The 27,354-nt window shown below is 36.1% G+C and overlaps 1 protein-coding gene across 3 annotated transcripts in view; it reads left to right on the plus strand.

Annotated features, from left to right (window-relative positions):
- RpL32 (Ribosomal protein L32) overlaps window positions 1-27,354 on the plus strand; it is a 69,682-nt gene that overhangs the window by 17,328 nt on the left and 25,000 nt on the right. For 2 of the 3 annotated variants that reach the window (XM_090416086.1, XM_090416087.1), the window contains exon 2: window positions 15,977-16,092. In XM_090416086.1, coding sequence (XP_090272212.1) covers window positions 16,000-16,092 — 93 coding nt within the window. In that variant the 5' untranslated portion in view covers window positions 15,977-15,999. Of the gene's footprint in view, window positions 1-12,205; window positions 12,310-15,976; window positions 16,093-27,354 lie in introns of those variants that run through there. The other variant, XM_090416088.1, reaches the window with a different exon arrangement.

Below are 27,354 nucleotides of genomic sequence, written 5' to 3' on the forward strand. Positions count from 1 at the left end.
CATAGAAATTTCTTATAAAAAGTTATTTGGAAAATATTTCCAAATTCTGTTTCAGAGTTTTGAGGTGGACACAAAACCTTTCCCAGTGGTTAAATTCTAAACTAATAAGTTTCGGGGCCCTATGCAATAGAACCAATTGTATTTACCTTTTGAATACTATCTGGGGAACCTCCCCGTCCCTTTAATCACCCGTTAGTAATCAGGCTACTGTTGATATTGACTTTATATACACATTCAAAACTGTAAGTAATTGATGAATAATAATAATGTAGGCATAATTACCATAAAAGGAGAAAAGTCACAAAAGAAAAATGTTCCTACAAACTAACCAGTTGTATTTACCTTTGAATGTGATCCACTGGTCGAGTGTCCAGCAAGTCAGCAAATCTTTCCTTTTGTTCAGCGTATTAATATTATTGCATTGCAACTGATGGGAATTCTGTGTTTCTGTGGATTTGTTACAGACCTCTTTCTCTTCAGAAACTACACACAAACTCATTTTGTATTATCACTATCATCCGAGCTATATTTCCGTTTAAAGAAGGTACCAATGTACTTATCCATAATTGAAATACCGTACTTACTCGACTATAACTCACACGCTGATTTTCTTTTTGAAAAAAGAAATGAAAAAGTTTTGCATATACCTCGCAAATTAAAAAAAAAGCTGAAACACGTTCAGAGCAAGGCGATAGTTACTTGCTCCCGTGGTAAACAACATGCCCTTCCCCAATAGCAACTATATTGCAGAGGCAAGAAAAACAAATACTTTTATTATGTCAGTGAATAAGGTATAAGCAGTCTGTGTAATATATTTCTCAACAAATAGTGCAATTAGAGACGACTGGGATAAAAACAACACTAATTAATAAATCACATGTCCCCTCATACAGAAACTATGTTGCACTGGCAAACACAGTATCTCACTAAAAACTTGTTATTAATTAGATTGTGTGAGTTCGCTCAACAGCAATAAAATTCAACCGAAAGTATTAAAATTCGTAAACGTGTTAAAACTGAGATATATGTATATATAGTGAATGATGTTATGGCAGTTTCACATATTATTGGAATTCGGTTCAAGAGAGTTAGCATTTCAACTCAATTGTCAGCTTGCTTTTCGCAGGATTTCCAAAAAATATATAAATACTGGAGTTAACTCACAACACATTTTGTCTAAGTATTACTTAGCACTTCTGAAGATATATTGAGCCTTAGTTGAAGGAATAAAACCTTCAACAATAAAAATCAATAAACAACAAGCAATGTGGATAACACATGTTCACTTCAAATCTGACAAAACAGCAAGGGAAGGTGAAAGCAATAAAACCATATGTTTTCACTTCACCCCTCTTTTATTACTCGTCATTCTGCTGCTACAAATTAAAATAGTGGCAGAATGTTCATGGAATGAACATTCTGCTGCTATTTTTTTTTAAGTATTCATTTTATTTTAATAATTTTTACTTACTTATTCAATTTTAATTTGTTTTGCTTGAATAATTAAAATATATAGATTTATTTGGTTAATTTAAACCTGTGGACCACCTGTCCCTATTGTCTTGGACCATAGGTTGAGAAACACTGCTATAGGGTTTTCTCACCCCTAATTCATAAGTAGTATAGAAATAGAAGACATGACACAACATAAATAAAAAATGAATTTTAATTAGGAAAAGTATTTTGGAAAATTTTCTAGTGTTTTTAACTTTTTCCTTTTTTTGGGGGGGAGCCTCTTGGCCCCCTCCCTGGGTGCACCACTGATCAGTAAACAACTGGATGTTCCTTTTCACATCATTAGGAGTTTTACAGAGCCCTGCAGCTCCTCATTGGCCAGCTGAATTCTTGATTCTGCGCTACTATATGCTATTCTTTATTAGCTTTATATTCATTCCCATTTACATAAAAGTTTCTGTATGATCCCATTCGTTTCTTCGTAAACTTTAGCATATGGGATTTTAGCCATCTCTTATTCATCTCAACTGTAACTTTATAGAAAGTGGATAAATTACTAAGGCAGGGCTGGCTCTTCATTAAGCTTTTATCCATTTCTAAATTTTAGCCTTAGCTAAGTTTTCAATATTTTGACTATCTAATATAGATGCTGACCAGTCTGCAATTTGCTGCATGTCTTGGAGGTTCCTTTAAAATGTAATGGAATTATTTTGCCCACTATCCGCTCGGGACCCTGCCAGTGACCATTCCATAACTTTTTTCATAGCAAATTGTCTGTTCTTTCTTCCATTAAAAAAGCACTGCTTTAAAAAGTTCTACTGTGAATCATCTTTCCCACTTATACAATGTTAGGTAGTCATTAAAAAAAATTAAGATTCCAAAAAAATGAAGTTTTGTGTGCTGAATTTCTGACAGTTTGTTGGTTTGTTTTCAGTATCTTTGCAAAACTAGTCTGTCTTCTAAAACATTGCAACGATCATTTATTTATTTATTGTTGGAAGTTTTTTCCCACTTGGCTAGACTATAATAAATTTAGTTTAATTCTTTATCCAAGTGTAAGTAAACAAAGTTTGTGCCTGAAGTATCTTCAGGACTGAGGCAACTCGTGGTGATGTTAATGATGCTGTGCATTAAGGGAAGGGCCACTACCCAGACCGGTTTCAACCTTTATTGAGGTCTCATCAGTGGGACCAGACCCAAGAGGTGGTGATACCAAGGTGGAAGCAATGGAGAAGTCATATTTACCTATATGTGTTGTCAAAAGGTGTCTCACCTTATTAAATTACTCTGGATTTAGAGAAGGATGTTGGAAGTTTTTTTCCACTTGGTTAGACTATAATAAAACATCTTTCTCTAAATCCAGAGTAATTTAATAATAAGATGAGACGCCTTTTGGCAACTTGTATAGGTAAATGACTAATCCATTGCTTCCTCCTTGGTATCACCACCTCTGGGTCTGGTTCCCACTGACGAGACCTCAATAAAGATCAAAACCAGTCTGGGTAGTGTCCCTTCCCTTAATGCATAGCATTATACATCTGCAAGGAGATGTGCTTTGCATTTTGGGAGATACTAAGACAAGGAGTGATGAGAGCTTGGTCCACTTTACCATGAGTTGCCTCAGTCCTGAAGATGCTTCAGGCACAAACTTTGTTTGCTTACACTAGGATAAAGGATTAAACTAAATTATTATTTATTTATTAATGTTTGCCATCATAGCAATTGAATTTTTCTTTTCCTTTTATAGTCAGGACTATCGCCCTTATTACTTGATACATTGCAAGCTGATAAAACTAAAGGGTACTCAAAGTACATTTGCTTCTGTTCATTCTACCCAAAATTCTCATCCATTTTCCAAGTCTTAGTTTAACAGAAGATGTATGAAAGCAGTTGAAGGGAAAAAAATTCAGCCTAGTGCAAGTAGCTCGAAGAAACCTAGCTTCATACTACTCAGTCTATGCGAAGCACACAAAATACATGTAAAACAACTATCTGCAAATCCAAATCTGGCTTTCAAGACCAATAGCAGAAAACTCCTTGTTCAAATGGAAGCCATGCCTTCTGCTCACCTGCACATTTACCTCTCATGGTGATGCCACTGCTACAGCACCCAAAGATAAAGCTGACCTGGCATCGCTCTTTACCTCTAACACTTGTATAGATGAAGAAGACAAATCACCTCCTTTCATGCCAGCAGCTGAGCACTATTTGCTTCCTGTAGTCTTTGACATCTTTACTGTTGTCTCTTGAATCTTCTATACTCAGCTGGCACATGTCCCAACACATGGATGCAAGCATATATTCAGCACATTCAAAAAAAAAAAAAAAAAAAGAGAGAGATAAAAGCTTACTAGCCGGTAGTCATCACCTCAAACCTCTCCAAAATAATGGAGAAAGCATCAACAGTCAACTTCACTACCTAGAAGCTCACCAATTAATCAGCAGTTGTCAGTATGGAGTGTGCCAGTCTAGATCTGTACCTGATTTCTTATCCTGCATCACACACCACTGGACACATGCCATGAAAAGGTTTGACGAAACATGCTGTTGCCCTTGGCATTTTCAGGGCGTTTTGATTGTGTTTGGCATCAAAACCCGTTTGCAAACTGTCTTCCTTCATTCCACCTGCCACATTTCATAATTGTATAGCCAACTTTCTCCCTTGTGATTTGCTGCATGTCATGGTGGTCTGCACCCTCTCTTCAAGCATTACCAACCAGTGCAACAGTGCCTCATGGCTCTGTTCCATCACTTTCCCTCTTTCCTCTTACATGTAAATGACCTACTCCGTCACCACCAATCATTTCTACTGCTTTGCTGATGCTAGAACATTTTATCCCATTCATTTGGCAAACCACATAGTTCTTGGACATCCCAAGCATCAAGATCATCTGCAACCAGTGCATAAACTGATCTCCATACCATCTCTCCTTAGACTCACAGTTACCTCCAGCCTGTCCTGCACAAATGCATCATAACAATAACTTCCCCAGCCTCTAAGAAAACTCTAACCCTATATAAATCCCAAATCTGCCCATTCTTAGAACAGTGTTTTGGGTGATGCATTGAAAACATCCCTTAAAAATTATTGATGCTGTCCAGAGGGGAGCAGTTTTGCTCATAGATGATTCTTCCCTCATAGGCTCACTTCAACTTCTATCTCAGAAGTTGAAGTGGGCAATTTTTCAGCTCTGTGTGTCTTCTTCAGGCTTCCATGGTCATTGCTTCAGTAAACTGGCAAACATTGTTCTCTCATTTACTGTTGTATTTCTTAAAACAAGAGCACCAGCTTCCCAAAATCCTTTTTCAGTACAACTGCAAACACACAGAACTTGCATCTCTTCCTCATTTATTCCATGTATCTCTTTCCTCTGAAACAGCCTTCCTCATGAGTTTCTCAACATTTTTAACTTCCAGCTCTTAACAAAGATAATAGATTTCTTCTTTCCCAATCTTTATCTGCATGATGCTGATATACTATAGGCCAAGTTATTTGCATTACCAAGACATAGCCGACAAAAGATAATATATTTATTAGAATGGAATGTGAGGGATGTACTATTTTTCGGTGGAATATCATTGATGGTAGCAAATCATTTTCAGCCAAAAAGAAAAGTTCAGCAGTTTGTGCCATTATCTCTGGGTGGGTGGGGAAGGAGAGAACAGCACAAACTGCAAAGAATAATGTAGATGGTGTTCATTGGCAAATAATGAGGACATACACTATCTGATCAAAAATATCCAAATGAAAGGTATTAATGTTTATATTATAAATTTTTTTTTTTTTGGTGATATTAATATCGCAAAAAAAAAAAAAAAAAAAAAAAAAAAAAACAGACCATAAAACTTCACAGCCAGCACAACTAATATTCAAACAAGTAGTATTCTGGCATTCCTCCAAACCCAGACTTGTATGTCTGACTACGAGATGATGAAATGCAATTCATCACTCCAGAGAACAAATTTCAACTGCTACAGAGTGCAGTGGCAATGAGCTTTACACCACTCCATCCAATGCTTGGCATTTCCATTGCTGTTGTTAGGCTTAGTATAAGGCTATGGAAACTCATGTTCTTCAGTTCCCGACAGACAGTTGTGGTGCAGACATCGTTTGCAGGGGTATTTCAGAAGTCAGTAGCTAGTGTTTCAACCAATGACATGAGATTTTTTTCTCATCATGTGCTTCACCATTCAGTGATCCCGCTCTGATTTTATGTGGCCTACCAGGTTGTGATTGTGTTGTTGTTGCATCAAGCCATTTCCACAATAACATCACTTAAAATTAATAGGGACAGTTTCAGCAGGGCAGAAATTCCCCAAACTGAGTTGTTGCAAAACTGGCATCTTCAAAGGTCACTGAGGTTTTTAGTACAGTCCATTTTAATGTTAGTCTGATTTCAAGACCATGACCTTCCATAGTTGTGATGTAGATAGCCATATCCACTGTTACAAAGTGGTGTCCAGATATTTCTGATCATATACTGTAGATTAGGTAAAAAGGAAATGGAACTTATGCAGCTAAGAAAATCCTGAGGCTGCATGCTAAAGTACGGTACCAGGGTTTGAGTGCTGTACCCAGTATTTGCTTCAGAATCCATTGCCATCATTTAAGGGATGTGATCATGCAGTCTTAACCTGGTGATGATTTTTGGAGTAGCAATACCCATGACATAAATGGTAGTGTGTGAGAAATAGTCGAGGTGTTTGAAGGAAGCAGTATCAAACTGCATACTTAGATTTAGGATTATAAATCAGGTGGGAATTAAATGGATTAGTAGCATCATTAAATAGAAACAGCAAAAGGAGGGTTGAAAGAGAAATATTATTATTAAGAAAGCTAGGGAGGCCACATACTACACACACACACCAACTATCATACTTATTCTTGAATTCATTCACACTGCTTGCACTCACAACATCCAATGGCAATCCATTCCAATCACGCACCACCCTATGAGAGAAAAATCTAGTCCTTGCCTCCTCCTTAGCAGCCATCATTCTCAACTTCCAAGGATGCTCTCTCATCCTTTCCCCACCCTCCATCAATTGAAATCCTGTGCGACTTTCAGAAGTTTGTAAGTCTCACTTCTTTCTCCTGTTTGCTAATATCTGCAGTCTACAATTCTCAATCTGTCTTCATAATCAGTATTCCACAATATTGATATTATTTTTAACACTCTCCTTTGTACTCTCCCCAATATATCAGAATCAATGGAGACCAGATCTGCATACATTAGTCCAAGTGAAGTCTTATCAAAGACTTGTAAAGAGGCAAAATAACATCCTTATCTTTGCATGTGAACATTCGTTTCAGCATTGCAATTATCATTTGAGTTGTATTTGTAATCTTTACCACATGACCCCTGAACTTCAACTTCCTATCTACTAACATGTTGAGATCCCTAGCCTAATCACGCCAAAGTGAATGACTTTACATTTACTGACACCCATTTTCCAATGCCCACAATTCCAGCCTATTCAAATCATTCTGCAAGTACTGCATATCAGCAGCATTTCTGATTACCTTGCCTATCTTTGCATCATCAGCAAATAACTGTATGTCGCTTGTCAAATTCTTCCCAATATCATTTAATGTACAGATTGAATAACAGTGGACCAAGCACTGATCCTTGTGGTACACCACTTGTTACCTTGAATCTTGCAGACTCATATCCCCCGTATACCTCTCATCCATGCTAATATTCTATAACCCAAACCCATTTTCTCCAATTTATGCAACAGTCTGCCATGCTATATTCTGTCAAAAGCCTTAGCAAAATCCAAAAGTCATTGTCTATCCATTTCCTTTGTCTAGTTAAGTGGTAACATTGTTATAAAATGTGAGCAAGTTGCTAAAACATGCCCTTCCTTTTGTAAACCCATGTTGTTCATTGTAAAGTAGAGATTCACTGTCAACCCATTTCTGATTGAGAGCCCTAACCAATTTTTCCAAAATCTTCACCACTCCTGAGATACTAATTGGTCTTTGTGAAATGGAATTACCATATATTTCTTCCATTCCTGCAGAATCTTCCCTGTTCTAAGACTCATGTTAAATAGCCTGGTCAAAGGAATGGGCAGTTCATCTGAACACTTTTATGTGAACTAGATGAAGAAACGCAGGTGTATGAGGACGAGGTATTAGAGCTGTTGCACACATGCTGATATCCCATCAGTCCCTGTTGCTGGATTCTTATTCAGTTTGTATGCAACAGCTCTAATACCTCGTCCTCGTACACCTGCGTTTCTTCATCTAGTGAAGAGATAACAGTGAGCTTAATGTTACGTACACCAGGTTGATAGCTTTTAACAAAATGGGCACTCATTAACTGAACAACCTCCTGCATCTGTAAACCTCACGCCATCAGGATTTAGAAGAGTTATTCTTTCATATTCATTCTTTCTTTTACTTGCAGCATATCGATAGAATTCTTGTGGGTTGTCTTCAGCATTCAGAGCCAGTTTCTTTTCATACTCATACTTTGCTTTCTGTACAACAGTTGTGCTGCTTATAATTTTCATAACGGACGTCATCCTTATACAAACAGTATTCCTTCCACATCGTCCTTTTCTTACGAATCTCTTGCTTAATAAGATTACACATCCATTTGACTCCTACTCTATTTATTCTTCAAACTCTTGGGACACATTCTGTTATTCCATCATTTAAGTATTTATTTTTAAATGCTTCCCAAGCACTGTTGATATTCTTTCCATCCAGCAACTGATCCCATTCCACTGAACTCAGTATACTCCTTGGTTGGTCATAATTTCCTGCTTTGTAGTTCAGCATGTAACCTTTTCTGAATAGAATATTCATAAACTTCCCAAGTGAGTACTGCATGATCAGTCACCAACCGGAGGCAGAATAGTTATGTCTTTAACTGAAATGCCCTCTGACACTATAATCAAATCTTACACTCTTTGTCCTAGAGTTCCTTATGTGACATGCTGCTTGAGGAAGTTGTCCCACAACAGCTCAATAAATGCATTTTCATTCTTCTCATGAGATTCTACTGCTATCCAATCAATATTTGGATAATTTGTCTCCCATTATGATTACTCTTTTCACACTCATCTTTTCTATTTGGTGATACATTTCTTCATCACCAACAACCCATCCAGGTCTGTAACAACACCCCACTACATAATTGATCTTGTTAGATTCCACCTCACACCAGATGGCTTCAAACTCACTGCCACATGAAATATTGTTAGTAGTAGTAGTACTACAATCATAGGTCTGAACTCTAACTGGATTCAAGTCATCTGATATCATTAGCAGCACTCCCTCTCCTCTCCATCCTTCCTTAAAAATGCTGTACCCTTGATACTCGATACCAGTAGTAGGTCTGATTCTGATGGCCAGGTCTCACTAATACCTACAATCTGAGGTCACAACATATTGACTAAGGCAACAAACTCTGTCCCATTGTTTCTGATACTCTTAGCATTCCTGTACAGACATAATAATCTACCTGTTTGTTCTTTTGTATTGTCTTGTCTGCAGTCTGCCTGACAGTTGGACAACTTGCAGAACTCTATTCTTCTCTAATGCCTTACACATATAGATATCTTTGTGCACATTTGATGGGTCCGAACCAGATGAACACAAACCTGACATCGTTCTCTCCTCGTCAACATTTCCATGGCAAAGCCCATTCCTGTCATTAACACAGTTATATAACATTGTCGCTCTTACACTCACATTCACACCATTCCTCCCTTTATAATTTAGTTTCCCTGACTGTGCTTGTTCAATGCCAAAGTCATATTTCTTATATACAAGTAGCAAAATGTTTTTCATCAGGGTTATAAAGTATATTATTCTTGACAAATTATATTCTCATTTTAATGAGAATATAATTTGCACAAGCACAAGCAAAGTTTGTGAAGTATCTTTGTGACATTCAGGTGTAGGCCGTCCCTCATATACAAATCCAATCTTCCCTCAAACTCACTCTACACATCTCCAAAAACTCACATCCATTCCTTCTGTGCAATGGATTTGCATAGAAGGAATGATGCGATATTGAAACGATACTGAATAAATTTATTTAGCTATTAAATTACTATGCCAGTATTTCTCCTGGTATTGCATAATGCAAAAAACATTATAGGAAGGCTCACTACTGAGACTGGGCAAGGTGCCAAAGTCATATTTCTTATATACAAGTAGCAAAATGTTTTTTTTTATCAGGGTTATAAAGTATATTATTCTTGACAAATTTTATTCTCATTTTAATTTACACAAGCATAAGCAAAATTGGTGAAGTATCTTTGTGACTAGTCTCTTTTGTATATAGGAGCTGTTAACTTCTGCATTGATTTAACCTTGGTATCTTCTTGGGTAATAATCTCCCATAATGTTTGTTTCTGCATTATGGGGTACTGAGTCAATTGATGTGTCAACAGCCAAGTGAACTAATCATGGAAATATTTCTTTTGCAAACTGTTTGCTTTGGTAAAGGAATAAAACAGGAATATAATTTCTTGTCATATGATATTGGTTGTGGGCTTGAATCTTTCCATCGGCATAGTTGTTTTTGACATCTTTTGGTAGGAGGTGAATTTCATCCAGTGTGAGCCTACTTACTTAGAGGCCTATTGTGGCATCAAAATCTTTCATGTTTGGTCTGTAAAGCAAGGTTTCCAAATTGTATTTTAAAAAAAATTATAAATATTTAAATTAAAGGCATTTTGGGAAGAGATCAGAAGCTGTGTACTATATTGATGGAACTGAACTTCAAGAAACTGGTGAGGCTGGGGACTTGGATGTGATTGTTGACAGGAAGTTTAGAGAGCATATTTCAAAGGTACCCAAAAAGCGCATCAGATTACATGGTTGCTGAAGAGCACACAAGCAGGTGTAGAGAGGTTGTTCTTCTATAAGAGGCCATATCTGGACTCCCGGGTTCCATAGTGGAGAGAATCCAGAGGTGAGTGACACATTGTGGCAGGTCTGTGGAATTTTCTCCCATTGACAATCGATTGACAGTCTGTAGGCTTAAAAAATTAGTTGATAGATGAAAAATAAGAGACATGATAGAAGCAGTTGTTAAAGGAGTTTTACACTGTATATGATTGACACTGAAGATTTTTCAGTACATGGCAAGAAGGGAAAAAGCAAGGGATCACCAGTGGAAGCTGTATAAGAGTGGTTAGCAAGGGTGTTAAGGTTTTTTGTTTGGAGGGTGATAAATTGGGTTGAGGTGGTTGCAGGTGCTTCATCAGAATTTAAGAAGTATGATAAGTATTGTGTGAAGAAATGGATCTCTTAGGATGAGTCTTTCATGATGTCTCAACCTTGAATATGAGTTTCTCTCATATTCAAAGTTGAGACAATTTTCCCCTATTAAAAATGTTCATTTAAAGTGGACCAAGAGATAAAGTGTCCACTTTAAATGAACACCCATTTTCTGATGGATCACTGGATCTCTAATGACTCCATGGAGATACCTATATAATAATAATAATTCCTTAGCCCTCTCGCTCTACAAATGTAATTTGTAGAGTGGGCTACAAATTATAGGTTTACAACCTTTTGTGAATGTGGGAGTCACATAAACTAAAAGGAAGAATGACTGGTAGGATAGCTTTGAGAGGTGACAGAAGTAGAACAAAATAGTTCAATTGCTCAGTGATCACTTTGCAGATATGATTACAGCTGTGGAATTGTATGGAATATCAGCTTGCATGTACATGTTACCAGAATGCTAGAGAATTGGCAGTGTCTGGTCATCCTACTGTAAATTTTATCTCCTAAAGCGGTGGCAAACCTTTTTATGTGTGCGTGCCAAAAATTTGCAAAGCGGGTTGCTGTCGTGATGGCACTTACCAAAAATTTACCAATCGAATTGCTGATGTGCCAGGCAGTTTTTAATAGGGGAAAATTAATCTAACTTAATTAATTTATTTATAATATACATATTTAATTATATTTTATAAATAATTATAATTTTATTTATAATGTTATTTAGTGTAAAATTGATTATTGTATTATTAAATTGATTTTAATGATGTTGGTTTGAAAAAAACGCAGTGGGAAAAATATTTATACATTGTAACTCACCATAGAAGTCATCTGAGCAAGGGAAGCAGCAGAAGGATGTCAACTTGTCGGCGAAATGCTTACCTTATTTATTCAAATATAACTTGTCCTCGCGTATATCTCGCACACGAAAAATGTTTGAGCATTAGAACTTTTTCACTTGGTTAGACTATAAATTATATATTTAGTTTAATCCTTTATCCAAGTGTAAGCAAACAAAGTTTGCGCCTGAAAAATCTTCTGGTCTGGGGCAACTCATGGCAGAGGTGGACTGACTTCACTTCACGTGCTTTGCATTATGGGATACTAAGGCAAGTATCCCATAATGCAAAGCACATCTTGTGAATATGTATAATGCTATGCATTATGAGAAGGTTCACTATCCAGACCGGTTTCGACCTTTATTGAGGTCTCTTCAGTGGGAGCCAAACCCAGAGGTGATACCAAGGTTGAAGTAATGCAGAAGTCATATTTTCCTATACCAGTTGCTGAAAGGTCACACCTTTTATGAAATTACTCTGGATTACAGAACGATGTTGGAAGTTTATTCACTTGGTTAGACTATAAATTATATACACGTGTCTTCTGAAAAGTTGTCGGCCTAACAATGAAAAAACGAATTTATAATTTCGAAATTATTTTTATTTTTCAACATAATCTCCCTTACGACTAATACATTTATTCCAGCGATGCTCCAGTGCCATTATCCCATTCCTGTAGTCAGTACTGTCGACAGGGTGTAGCATAGAGGCAGCCTGGCCCACAGCGCAGCTTAATAAGGGCACTTGTTCAGCCTTATTGTGGTAAGTGCCACCGCTACATAGCAAGTGCGGAAAGAAGTTTTTCCAAGCTTAAACTAATTAAAAATAATTTGCGAATGGCAGTGCATGACCCAAGAAAGATTGGTTGGTCTAGCAACTATATTGATAGAGGTGGACATAGCTTATAATTTAAATTTAGAAGAGCTTAAAAATAGTTTTATTGTGTGATTTCCCTGTAGAACAAACATTTAATTAATATTATTATGCAATCGTTTTGCATAAATGTTTCTCTTGTAATAAAAACAAAATAGCAATTGGAAATTTTCTTCTATTTTTGTTTTAGAATCCATCAAGGGCAATATTTAATTGTTTGCCTCAGGCATGATCTAATCTGGCGATGGCCCTGCCTGTAGTAGTCTCAGTAAGATCTGCAATCACCTCTTGATTTGAAGAAAAACGCTGACCAGCGAGGAAGAGTTTTAGTTTTGAGAAGAGATAGAAGTCATAGAGAGCTAAATCTGGGGAATAGGGTGGATGTTCCAACAATTCATAGTGCAGATCCCTTAATTTTCCCATTGCCAATTATGATTTTTAATGCACTTTCCTGGCAGAAAACGAAAACAATTTTCAACAATAAACACTTTATACGGTATACAATTGATGTACATGCATACTAAAGGGTGTTTCCCCTATTATAAATTCGCTATTTATAACTACCTGCGCGATACGGGCAGACACAAATTTAACGAAGATAAAATTTGATTTTTAGGTCGCACGGTGAAAAATATATGAATATATAAAGGTTACTACAATTTCTAGACTGTTTTTGTTAAAACCCGTTCAACAAGGGTTTCTACAAATTTAGACTGCATTATACGTGGGTTACCTTTATTTAGAAATTTGTTCATTTAATCATACAAATACAACATTTATTTTACAAATGATATTCTATCTTTTTCAATTTAGCTACTTGAATACAAATTCTACCCTACAGTTCTTCATTATGAACTGGTCAATAACATTGTCATAAAAAGTTGGTTGTAACTTAATTTTCCTAAGCAACATACACACTTGTAAAGGCTGGCTGAAGCTCACTGGCTAGAGCTACTTTGATTGCGTATGGCTTGTGTTTAAGCAACAGGGTGAGATGACGTGGAGGGAGCGGAAATGGCTATGTGTGCGCATGAAATCAAAGTGCTGAAGTGAGGACCTGGTGCTCCCACAACTGAGCAAGCCAAGGTAGCTTGACTAGCGTCGGCCTTCGATACACAACACAAAGCTCAATTATTGCCATGCAAGCTTTTGTAGACAGAAGACGTTTTAGTCTTCTGTCTACAAAAATAAAAGCCTAAATGGAATGCTTATAAATGCATGCATTTATTAACAAATAAATATTACTTCTTTCTTAATTAATGAGCTTGCATAGCAAGCATGGAGAATTCGCCACTGAGTAAGAGGTATTGATATTATGAATGTTTTGGGACAAGGAGTTAAATGTTTGTGAACTCCAATTGAAGTGGTTTGACATTTAGAAAGAATACATGGATGAATGTATATAAAATGAAATTAAGTGGAAAGGGCCAAGAGGTGAGAAAGACTATTTTTTGGGCAGGAGGAAGAAATAAACTTAATGGTAACAGTGCTTGTTTAAGAAGAAAGAAATGGAGAGCTTTGATCATCCTGGCTTGGACTGTTTATGTTGCTGCTGTTAAGAAGTGCATAAACCAAAAACTATTGTTTTTTAAACTTTGCTTTGACTTGTTGAATTTTTACAAAAGTTTTTAATATCATTCAATTTCTCTCTGAATACCAGAAATTTGTTACAAACATCATGAAAGTTTCTAAGAAAATTTATTATTTGTTATTGTGGATTCTAAAGCAGCATTAACTATATTATTTCCCCATCCACAAGTACATTATGCACTGACTAGTTTCAAGCACTAAAGACAACAGTACTATACCATATCCTATCTAGGGGGCAATTTCCTTTCACATCAAATCAAGGAATCTACTGCAATGATTCACTCATGTGACACCTACAACAGAAATCAGGTTTCATTGTGGCATCTGGAAATCAATAATAATATCTCTACATACAGGAATTTAACAAGTTGAATTCTAGTATGTAGAGATATGTTAGTGGGGAAAAAAGTTTTGGTTCAAGGTCATATTCCATGCATCACTGGACTTGTTTTGTCTCTGAGTTTTTTTTACTACCCTGAAGATGTCACTAGTTTTTAGTGTGCTATCAATGCATAATCTGCTAATAAATGAAACTAATTTTCTTGCTAGACTTAATCATAAAGTTGATTTCAGTTGATCTAATATAACTGAATCCAATGTATATTTGGTTATATGTTGTACTGTAATTTTCAATCATTCTAAACTGGTTGTTGAACAATCGTAATTTTTTTGGTGTGTGCCGTATCACTATTTTCTTCTAGATTGGTTAATTGTTTGTTGGATATCTGCTCAGCTTTTTACACTTTGATTCTAAAGCAGCATCAACTGCATCATTCTACCTGTATTTGTTTTTCCGTTAGGTCTCTGTCTTGTAATTTTTACTTCAAACACAATGCATCTTAGATTAATTAGATTAACTTGACTTGTGTATTTTGGGATATTAATAATGTCAAGTTCTTTTTTCATTTTTCATCCTGAATGAATTCGGTAGTAGATGTTTGGAGATAGTGTCGTGTAAGTGCATGGTTTGAAGTTGGGGAAAAATTGTGTGTGCATGTGCATGACATTTTGAGAGGGGGGGGGACTGTCCTATTGATGTATAATTTTTTGGCCCAATAAGGTTTTATTATAAAATTGTATATATATGACAATGTATATATATACACACACACACACACACACACATTAGTGTGTGTGTGTGTGTATATATTAGTAATATGTTAGATGATTGATTTACTCAGTTGAAGTACATGTTTTTTCGGATTAAATTACAACTCTAAACAGCACAAAAAAGTTAGTGAATACATTGCAATGTTAATGGTTGTGTATTTAAAAACATTCTCTCTCTGACTTCGTTGTTGGGCGTATATTAGGTTTTTCACGCCTTATTATTAAATAACTCTGGATTAGAGAAAGATGTTGGAAGTGTGCGCTCAAAATCTCATGTACGCCAATATTGGATAGCAGCACAATGACAGTCTGATAAGTTGTAACTCAAGTTGCTGTTGAGATGTATAGGATTGAGAATGATTATTAGACTTGTCCCATAGTACTGGATGGGTTTGGTTCTCTTCATTAGAATTCACTGAAAACAGAACATGGCTAGACAAAGCGCTGGCTTATGTTCTGCGCGTGCGTGCTTGAGTGCATGCACATGCCCAACAATGAAGTCAGAGAGAGTGTGTTTTTAAATACACAAACATCAACTCATTAACATTGAAATGTATTTGCTACCTTTTTTGTGCTGTTACAGTTTTTTTTTTTTTTTTTTTTTTTTTTTTTTTTTTTTTTTTTGCACCTGAAGAAGTTAAAAGAGGAAACTAGTCATGCCGTTAAAATCTATTTTTTATCTCTCATCTCGGTTTCCCAGTCATTTAATCCGAAAAAATATTAGTAATATGTATAGTTGCTTACATGACTACTCCCACCATTACCCATTGAATACTAGCTTGCAGTAGGGAGTGGGTATATGTCATGTTAATAATATAACTGGCTATATGTATTTTAATTAACTTTCTCTTTTCAGATACTTTCATACATAAAGTAAACATGGCTTTGCGACCCCTAGTAAAACCAAAAATTGTGAAGAAGCGACTTAAGAAATTTACTCGTCACCAGTCAGATAGATATGCTAAGCTGAAAGTAAGTTGAATTTTCCTTAACCTGACATACTTTAGGTCTAAAAATTGTGTATATATTATAGTAAAAGCACTGTAACTGGCGATATTAAAGAAAAATTAGTAAATGTATAAAATTCACTAGTTTACTTCAAAAAAATTGTTAATTTATTTACTTTTTTCATTTGTAATTTTGATAATTGCATAAGATTACTGAGAAACTGAGCCTCTGTAGCTTAGTTGGTATAGACAAAGCTCTTTGGTTGGAAAAACCTGGATTCAAATCCCGTCTAGGACAAAAAGAAACTTTATCAGGGTTTTCAACTTCAGGTTAGCCAATCTCATATGGAAGTAGCGGTTTTTTTTTTCCCCTCCCAGAACAGGCAAACTGGCCATTAGAACACATGCAATTGACACATACATAATAAACAGTCTGCAGGAAACAATTGTCATCCCCCCCACCCCCAAGGGGCCATAAAACTAGGCAGAAACAATGAACAAATAGTCCAGCTGCACAGCACCAACAGCAGTATACTAGTTAAGGGGCCAGGCACCATCTAAGGGATAAAAAAAATTTTTTTTTTAAATATTAAAAAAAATTGAGAAATTGTATGCATTACTGGTTTCAGTAGTAGTGGTGCAGAAATGAGTGAGTGCTGGCATGGTGTTGATTGGTTAGATGGATATCGAGTGAGGGGTAGGATGCTTAGAGAGAAAGGGAGAGGGAGCAATAGATGTTGAGAGCCTTCACAAGAGACTGAAGGCAAATTGATATGAGAAGAGGATGTCATGGGAATTATTAAAGGAAAGAGAACAAGGAAAAGATGCCATGAGAGGAAGATGTGATAGTGTGGGATGGGTAGATGAGAAGGCAAACAAGTGAGAGAGAGAAAAGGGGGGATGTGGGTGAACGAGGAATGAATGAATGATTTAAAGGTATATATAGAGATATGATAGAAATACATTGATTTGTGGTATGCAAAATAGAATGCTAGTGTTCTTGCATAGAGGAATGACAGTGTTACTATAACAGTTAAGCAAGGTGGAAATGTGGATGAGATTTGATAGCAACAGTGGGTATGAATGACCTGAGAGGTAGCCTGAATCAGGTGGCGAGAGAGGTTTGAGGTTAATATTAAAGGTTGTGCAGCAGAAGAGAGTCAGGATGGGAAATCGTGGGTATGTTACCCAGATGTGATAATACAAATTTGAGAACAGCAATCATGAATGACATGATGAAAAGAATGTTGAAATAGAGGCTTGGATTATGTGGATGCCTGGAATGCATTTCATGATAGAACAGAATTTTGTGTAAAAGTTGGATTGCATTTGAACATGTAAGATGCAGGCATCTGGAGAGTTACTTTTTCTCTGGGAAAGTGAGTTTTAGGACAGAAACTAGGGTTGCCAGGGAGGCTGTCAGCAGGGATAGTCACCTTGGAGTTGTAATCAGAAATGTATATATCTCAGTCATATGGAGTCTTGGAAGAATAACAGTACTGCTAAGCAAATCCAATTGTTGCAATGACTTAACACTGTTCCTTTTAAAATCCAGGAAATGATTGACTTGAGACCAAATAAATATGTACATTTAATGAAACTAAAACACTATCATCAAATTCCTGCCATGTACCCTCAAGGGGTGTACAGGATATGATAGTACTATATAAAAAATTTACATCATTACTAACTTCCTATCTACAATTTTCTTCCAAATCAGTCTGTTACTTGTCAAGACTCCAACATTATCAGATCTTATATTTCTATCGTCTAAGATACTTTGTACCATATCAATCCACCTATATCTTGGTCTTCCTCTAGGTTGTTTTCCTGCTAACTTGGCAGAGAACACTTGTTTTGCTAATCTTTCCTCACCCATTCTGTTTAAATGACCATACCACCTGAGATTAGCTCTGCTAACGCATTCCTGGATGCTGACAATGTCAAGTTCTTTCCTAATATAATCATTTTTAATATGATATTGCCATTGATGCCAATATCATATTAAAAAGATTATGCCTCTAATCTTTCTCAGAACTCTCATATCTGCAGTCTCTAGTCTTTGGTCAAGTGTTTTACTTCTGACCCAGCTCTCAGTTCCATGAGTTAAAACTGGTTTGAATACCATCTTGTATACAGCTAATTTAGTGTTCCGACTAATTTCTCTCTTATTCCATATGAATTTATTCAATTGACTTCCTACCATACCAGCTTTGTTGATTCTGTTGTCTATTTCCATATTTAATTTACCATCTTCACTAAAAATCGTGCCTAAGTAGGTGAAATGTTTTACTTGTTCCACAGGTTCTCCATTCACAACCCAGTTGACATTTTCAATGATTCTGCCTATTTTCATTGTCTTTGTCTTTTTATTGCTGGCCTTCATACCATATCTATTACAACAGCTATTCAATTTAGTCAGAGAATCTTGCAGACTTGTAGCGGATTTATTTAGAAGTATAACATCGTCCGCATAAAGCAAAGAGCTGACATTAACATCTCCAATTTTGATATCATGTTTAATACAACTTTCCTTCATAATGTGATCCATATAGATAATGAATAACAGTGGGGATAATGTACATCCTTGTCTCACACCAGATTTAACATTAAATCATCTTCCTGTACCTCCTTCAATTCTAACTGCTGACTCACAACTCAAATAAAGACTAAGTATTGCTTGATATAATGCCGCCATTGACACCATATAACTGTAGTGTATTGAATAGCTTCTCTTTTGGCACCTTGTCATATGCCTTTTCCAAATCGACAAAACTTAAATACAGATCCTTGTTATATTCCCATGATTTCTCCACTATTTGTCGTAAAGTGAAGATCTGATCCTGACAGCCTCTATTTGACCTGAATCCAGCTTGTTCTTCACCAAGCTTTTCTTCCACAATTCTTCTCAACCATTTCTCAAGTATACTTGCATATATCTTACCAGGAACACTCAGTAGGGAAATATGCCTGTAATTCTCACATTCAGTTTTATTTCCCTTTTTATATATGGGTACTATGAGAGCTCTACTCCAATCATCGGGAATTCGTCCCTCTGTCCATGCCTTCTGAACTATGCAGTGCAGCCACTGTAAGACTTTTATACCACCATACTTCAGCATTTCTGGTCGAATATCATCTACTCCTGCTGCCTTTCCACATTTCAAGCCCTTGATGGCTTTTTCTACTTCAAGTATGGATATGTATATCTGACTGCATGCCTGGTCAGTGTTTTTTATCACTATGCTGTCATCACTGCTTGTTTCATTTAGCAGTTTTTCAAAGTAATTACTCCATACTTCAAGGATATGCTTCAGGGGGTACTTAAGGGTCAAAGCTGTATAACTGAGAGGAGATCTCCACATAGCCTTTAAAGGAATGCGGAAAACCGACCAGGGCTTCTGGCTTAATGTCCAATCCTCACCTTCTCGTGGTGCACCCTGATGGGTATCTACCTGGATACTGAACGAACGAGGATTGGCTGGCAATTTGGGATTTAGCCAACCAAATTGTATTCTTATTGGTTAAACCAAAATAAAAATGATGGCACAGCATGACAAAATTTCATGCCAGCTGGGGTGCCGCCCGGTTAAACAAGGCCCCGTTGTTTTCGCCAGGGAACCAGGGCGAACAGCGAAAAGTCAGCTACTATATTTTCAGAACAACTCTGAGAACACTATATTATTATTACATGACACCTCCAAGGAGTCCAAAAACTGATCGTTCCACCAACTACAGTGAACTGCAACTACCGTCATCATCTACATCAGGGCTGTCCAAAACACAGCCTGTGGGCCGCAGTGCAGTGTGCCTGTGGGTTTTGATTTTCACAAGCGAAAAAATAAAATAATTTGAATCAAATATTAAATGTGTCAAAGAAGCATTCTTATACTGTTTTGTTCCAATGCGCATGGTCCCAGCACTCATGATTAGTGCGCAGTTAGTATCATTCGTTTGTTCAACTATCAAGGTTGTGTCGCTGCTGTTCACCAAATTATTAGATATGCATTGTGATTTATTTGCATATTTTTGCGAAAGCACTTTTTCAACAATGAAATTCATTAAATCAAAGTACAGGTGTTCGTTGACAGATAATTCTGTTGCAAATTTATTGTGATTGTCAACTACAAGCATTTAAATTGATATAGGTACTTTAGTAAACGAAACTTAACTACCGCAGAGCTCTCGCTAAAATGAAATAAACTTATTGTTTCTTGTGTGCTGTTTCAATAAAAACTTTTATAAGCACTATGCCTTTTATTTCTTATGAAATTTTCGAAATGCTTCCTAAACCTAATTTATCAGTAGGACTCTCGAAGTCATTTACTATATGTACTTTATTCATTATTCTGGTGCGGCCCTCTGGTTACCTGAGGTAGGACAGCCCTGATCTACACCAATGCCATTTGCTGCCCACCACCACCACACGAGTATTTTTACAAACAATCACAAACATCCATGCTTGGATTCGAACCTGCAGCCTTTTGGCTGGAGAGCAGATATGCTAACCACTTGGTCAACCAAGCTGGAGATATTACAGTATACATTGTAAATGAATAACTGCAACACCATTTGGATAAGGCCTTTTAAATTAAATCTATACTTTAGAGACCTCCTTTATTTTTAAAGGAATATTTTCATTCTCTCACTGACTCATTCTGTTACAGATTTCTCTAATTCTGTCACTTGTTCTGATAGAATAATAAATATATGTGGCATCCTTGAGACAGAAGACGAAACTTTCCATTTAGCGTTTCTTCAAACATTGAAACACAACTTCTACTTAATCTCCTTTTATTTATTATTCACTTGTTGACAGTCTCACTTTTCCAATCTATGGATTCTCCCTACTAAGATTCCCTTTTCAGAATTCTCTATTAATATATTCCGAATGCCAAGTTTTCCTGAAATGAAATTCTCTGGTCTGCTTTCTCAGACCTCCATTTTTTTTCTCTCTCTCTCCTTGTTTCGCCTGTTACCCAGGTACCAAACACTCTGTCAGCTGTCCATCACTAATCCATCTAACAGTGAGTATTCTCACTTGTTCCACTAAGCGACAATCAAGAAGCTTGTAATGGCTGATATGTTATTGTCATTGGCAAAAAGAGAATTCTTTATGATGAAATACAGATATCACAACACTTAAAACAATTGAAATTACTACAACTATGAGATCTATTAAGTACAATTCATTATAACATAAATATAGTGGGCACATCAAGTGCCGATTATTGGTAGTTACAAAACCAAAAAATAAAATACTAATGTAGAGAAACAAAAAAATTATGATTTTGATTTTAACAGAAGGTATAGGAATAGTGGTAATGCAGTAATGCTTCTCTGTACAAATGATATGTATATCTGAAATAAATGGGATGAATTGGTGGCATTAATAGCCTCAGCCTGTTCAAAGATTGTTGAAATCATGGTTGATAGATGATGATGTCCTAACAGGAATAGAAGTAGAAGAATATAGCATGTTTTGGCAAGATGGAAGGCTAAACGGGATGGTGAAATATTACTAATAGTGATAACTTGTGTTTTTTTAATAGAGAATATGAAAAGGAAATGGTATTAATAGTTTTGAGTGTAGGGTGAGCAGGACAGGATGTTTAGTGGGATGTTGCTATAAGCAATGGAATACATGGGGAGATGTTTAGATTTAGACAGTTTGGCAAGGGTAAAACAAGTGATTTATGGGAGATTTTAACTATAGCAGTATAAATTGGGAAAATTAAATAGCATAAGTAGAAAGAGGAATATATAACTGTTCAGGAAAGTAACTTAACTAGCATAGTAAGTAAACACTGGAATATGAGAAGTGATCAGCCCTGCAAGCTAAGAAAAAACCTGAGGTCTTCCATCATGTGGCCAGTAGGAGGAGAAATGATTGTGAAAGAATGATGTTAGATGCAACTGGGGGTGAACTGATGCAGATGCTCATGGAGTTTAATGATCATTATTTGAGTAGGTATTTCATATTGGAAAAAGATTAACACCTTACTAGAGGGATCAGTCGTGTTGTTGGCTTTCAAATACTGAGTACTCTGGATGTCAGTTAGGCAGTGGGACTGGATGGTATTTTGCCATGTGTTTTAAGATAATGTGCTATGGAACTGACAGCTCTATTGACATGACTTTTCATTGAAGGTCTGAAGGATGGAAGAGGGTAAAATAGTGCCATTGCATAAGGGTTGTGGTAGAATGGAAGTGGAAACTCCTGTAATTATGATTTGGGGAAAATTAATGAATCACGTATAGCATTGAGCAGACAAGGGTAATGCTATCTGTGAGGGTTAACATGGATTTATTAGGTGGTGCTCTTGTTTTAGTGATCTGCTTGCCTTTTATAACAAAGTAACAAGAGCTATTCATGAGGGAAAGGCATATATATATATACTGCCATTTTTTATACATATATATTACAAAGGCATTTGGCAGTGTGCTACATAAGATGATATTTAAGTTACAGCACAGTTTTAGATATCTGGATGGGAGACTGGCTATGTTATAGATAGCTGAGGGTAGGAGGTGTCAAGGAAGCAGTCACAAGTAGGGTACCACAGCACTTGGTACCAGAACCAGTACTATTTAACTGTTATGTCAGTGGATTGCAGGGCTATTCAGTTGTTTGCAAGGATTTGAATAATGTGGGCAAAGGAATGGGGCTGTAAGTTTAATGCAACTAAATGTAAGGTCTTGGCATTTGGAACCACCAGTCGGACACTGCATACTCTGTACTGGAAGTGGAAGAGGTGAGGGATCCTGGGGTGATCGAACATAATTCAGTATAGAATTTTTGTTCTGGTATCAAGGGCATCTTCAATGAGTTTCAAATTAAACTAGAACAGAAACCAGGAGATTCAACAATTAAAATGCGTGAATTACATTACACAGTCTAAATACATTAGGATTATAATAAAATAACATTAACAGGAGGTCATTAATTAAAAAATAAATGAATTCCAGAACTTGTGACAAACTATTTTTCATAAAAGGGATAATTTTAGTCCATTTCTTCTATTTAAATGATGTAGCTAGGTTTCACAACTTTCTTTATATAGGCATGCTATTAGATAATTACTTTTATGGATGGAGAACCTTAATTTCCTCGCAAAGGATTTGATGTTTGGTGGAGATGGTGTGTTCTGCAAGGCCTACTTGTTCAGGTTCTTAGCTTGTTCTTAGGAACAAAATGAAAGCATCTGTCAAAATTAAATAGTACCATATTCGATATTAACAATGTCATTAAGTATTACTAGTTTCAAGGAACAGATGATCAAATTTAAATCTGCTGGAATAAAAAAAAGTTTTGGTTTGGTTCTGAAGAACTGTGTCTGGTATCAGTTTGGCATGGCAAGGAACACCAGAATTCTCCAATTCTAAAAATTTGGTGTAACCTGAATTCTAATGTTAGTAGAATGGCCAGTCTTATTGAAGTTCATGTTGACGTTATCCAGAACCATTAAGTCACCTGTCAGGGAGAAGAGAAATATGAGTAATATTGGATAGATGTCAAAATGATAAAAAAACAAAGCTGTGAGAAAGATCAGTTGCTGTACAAAACAGGTACCTGTAGTTCATAAATTTTGAAAATCATTTGGCACTGTCTCAGATGAAAAAATTATAGGAATCTTTGAAAACATTAGTCTGGACTCAAAAGATTTGAGGATAATGGAAAAAATATATATATATATATATTGGAATCTGAATCAAGATAAGCAATATGCTTTCACAGTGATAAGATATAAAAACAGGAGTCCAACAGGGATGTGTGTTATCACCATTGCTATTTGGATCTTCTCTGAAAAGATCATGCAGGAACTCAATACATAGCCATTTCAGTTGGTACAAGAAATATAAATAAACCCAAAATATGCAAATGTTGCAGTACTAATCACTGAGAATGAACAGGATATGCAAAATATAGTTAAAGCAGAGCTCTGATAAATTTGAACTGAAAATAAACACACAGAAAACAAAAACAGTGATAATCACAGGTAAAGTGATGGATAAAAAAAACAAACTGCACGGTTTGTTGACACGAATGTTGCCACACTTGACTAACCTCCACAAAACCCTGATTGAGTTGGGATGAACTGGAGTGTTGGGTGAGGTCAAGTGACATCTGCCCCCACAACAGTCCAGGGCCTCTACATGCCTACATGAAGAATGGTCCAAAATTCCCATTGATCGTTTGTGGAAAGTATGCCCCATAGGGTTGCTGTCATCACAGCAAAAGAAGGTCCCACATCTTATTAAGATGGGTGCAATGGCTGTTTGTTCCTCACACTAAGGGGTCCTTTGACTTCTTTCCAAGCATGTATATATTCAGTCCTATAGAGCACATGCTAAAATCAGCATGTGCCTTGCAGTGCTGGATTTTTTGGTTTGATTGTTTCTAATAGTCACATGATTGTGATGTCCTGTATTCTTTTAAGTTAAGAATGAGTGCTGTGGCAGATTCTAGAAAGTCTCTCTCTCTTTCTGATTTGAATCTGTTTCTGTATAGGAAAAAGTTATCTTTCTTACACTTGATCCGGTGGCCTGCATTCCACAGTAACATGGCATAGTTCTTCACCACAGAATGACTAGTGTAGATGGAGGTATTTGCCCTGTTCTTCCAGATGGATGTTAGCAGTTCTTCCTTTTTGTTCCAATGAAGCTTACAGCAACAGAAATACTGTGGATTGCAGAATGATCCAGGTGATTGAAAGGATTTTTGGGTGAGCAGATAAGAGTAGCTAGTAGAGCTGATGGAAATTAATCGCATTGTTTTTAACCAAGTGTCATCAGAGTACAAATAGTTTGTCACATTGTGAGCATCCAAAAATCTGTTTCATAATAGTAAAATAATCGTATAACTGTCTGCTCTTCTTAGAAGCACTAGTCACAAGCTTTTCAAATGGTTTATCTTTTTTCCATTCATAGAAAGCCAATGAATTTGAAAATATTTACATTATTGTGCAATCATGCAATCCAACAAGATGGTATCCTTAAAAAAAAAAAAATCAATATTGATGAGGCAAAATATTGGCTGAGTAGTTTCATTAGCTAAATAAATTTAGTTCATTAGATGTCTGTTTTATTCCACAAAACATCAACAAAGATATAAGAGTTCTCAAGAAAATTAAAAGTGAAGATATTAGAAAGGGACTTGAGAACGAATTATTAGCTCTGTTAACACATTACTGAATGTGTTAACATTCAGGAATGTTAACATCTTAAATGCCAACTTACCCTTGCCACTTGATGTGGCTAGTACTTTTAAGATCTTAGATATAACTCTGATGTATGAAGACCTGACAGCTGATTTATTTTAAAGCATGCTGTTAACCCTGCAGAGATCGCAGTCGAAAAAATTGCAGCGTAGGTCGCATGCATCTGAGAGATACATTCATTACTTGTATGTGCTAAAATGCGATAAAACTTTTAAAAAAAAAATTGCAAATATCATATGTGATGGTTTATTTATTTTCATTTACAATCTAGAAATTATTGAACAAAGGGGAAAAAACTAATACTATACTGACATCGGAGTTCGCGGTATCTCTCAGATACAATTTACTATCAAATATTACTTTCGCATTCGACTCTTATCATTCTCAACATCTGATGGATTATCCAATCGATATATTATCCAACCATTTTCAATGGTAAATAAATAATAATAAAAAAACTAAACCAATACTATACTGCCATTGGAGTTTGCGGTATCTCTCAGATACATTTTACTGTCAAATATCATAAACCTTTACATAACACGTGTTAAACCAAACTGACAGCAGAAAACAGTGCGGAATATCACTCATAACATATGCACATTCAGATAGTTATTACCTCCAAGCTATACACTGAATATGTGTAAGAATATTTATATTAAACAATTTGCATGTATCTGTCAGATCAGCTGCGACCTCTGCAGGGTTAAAGCTAAAGTTAAAACATAAACTTGATTGCAAATATTGTCATATATCCTGCTGTGGACATTATTTGTACTTCACATCCATGGTAACCTTACGTATATACAGGTCATGGCAAGTTGGGTGGTTAAAGAAAAGTGGACATGCCTAGGTTATGATGCTTATTGTGCTTTTTGCTAACACAGCAGTATAAGCATATGATGCTAATGTACATTTAATTGTTGACTGAACTGTTTATTCTTATACCATTATTTGAATATTATAATTATTTCAGAATGTTAACATCTTTGTGTTTCTCTTGAGGGAATGTACATGAAATCTAGTAGTTAATAGTGCAGAACCGTAAGAGATAAAGTTCATGTTGCTGTAGAGATCAAACCCTGCACTTCTTTCAAGCCACTTCATTTTTCCAATAAGTGGATTTAATAGCTAATATAATTCTATAATGTTCCCTCTCTAATATCAACTAGTTTTTGTAACTTTGGGACATCAGTCTGTCCTTATAGTGAGCATTCCATATGCCTGTATCCAGAGGCAAGCAATCAAGCAAACTTGATTGTTTGCCTCTGGATCCTTTTCATGACTCCTTATAAAGAGGGGTAATAATCTCCTTATCCCTGTTCAACATCCAGGTAATAAGATGTTTTGGCCAGTATGCCTTATAAACTTCACCTCCATCACAGCAGTCACTCTCAAATCCCTGGAGTCAATTTCCTATAGTCCATTTCTATCAATGTAGTAATGTACAGGTTTGGGATGACCTTACACTTTGCCACAGTAAATGTTTGGAAGCTGTTATCTTTCACCCATTCTACCAGTCTATTTGCAGGATCTGTATATCATCTTAGCATCGGAATATTTCCATTTATATCATTTCCCATATTATTCTTTAAATTAAATAGCACTAGTCCAAGTACAGAATGCTGCTAGCTACCCATCCTCTTCTATTCTCTCTTCCTCCATAAACAACTGGTGTATCTATCAGCTGCCCTCTTATCCATATCACAGTCTTCGTATCCAACCCCATTTGCACCAGTATATGTACGAGTTCCATGTGATATCTTGTTCAATATATAGGAGATACTGTGAAGTATAATTTGCTCCTTTTGTCCTCTCTTCACTCCCTTGGCACCTTTTCATATCACTTGTCATTTCTCTTGAACTATATAGATAAGCTTAAGTAAACATTAAATGACAAAATTACAGATGTTCATCTGTAATTTTTTCATTTAATTTACAATACTAAAGGAACAAAATAACATTTATTTAGTTACTAATATTTTATTAGTTTTATACCCAGAATCATCAGAGCATAAATAATTTGGCATATTAAACAAATGCTAACAATCATTTATTAGTGGGAA

Source organism: Typopeltis vanoorti, chromosome 3 (assembly GCF_054136105.1).
Source record: "Typopeltis vanoorti isolate ZY-2024b chromosome 3, IOZ_Tvanoo_1.0, whole genome shotgun sequence".
NCBI classification, from domain to species: Eukaryota; Metazoa; Arthropoda; class Arachnida; order Uropygi; family Thelyphonidae; genus Typopeltis; species Typopeltis vanoorti.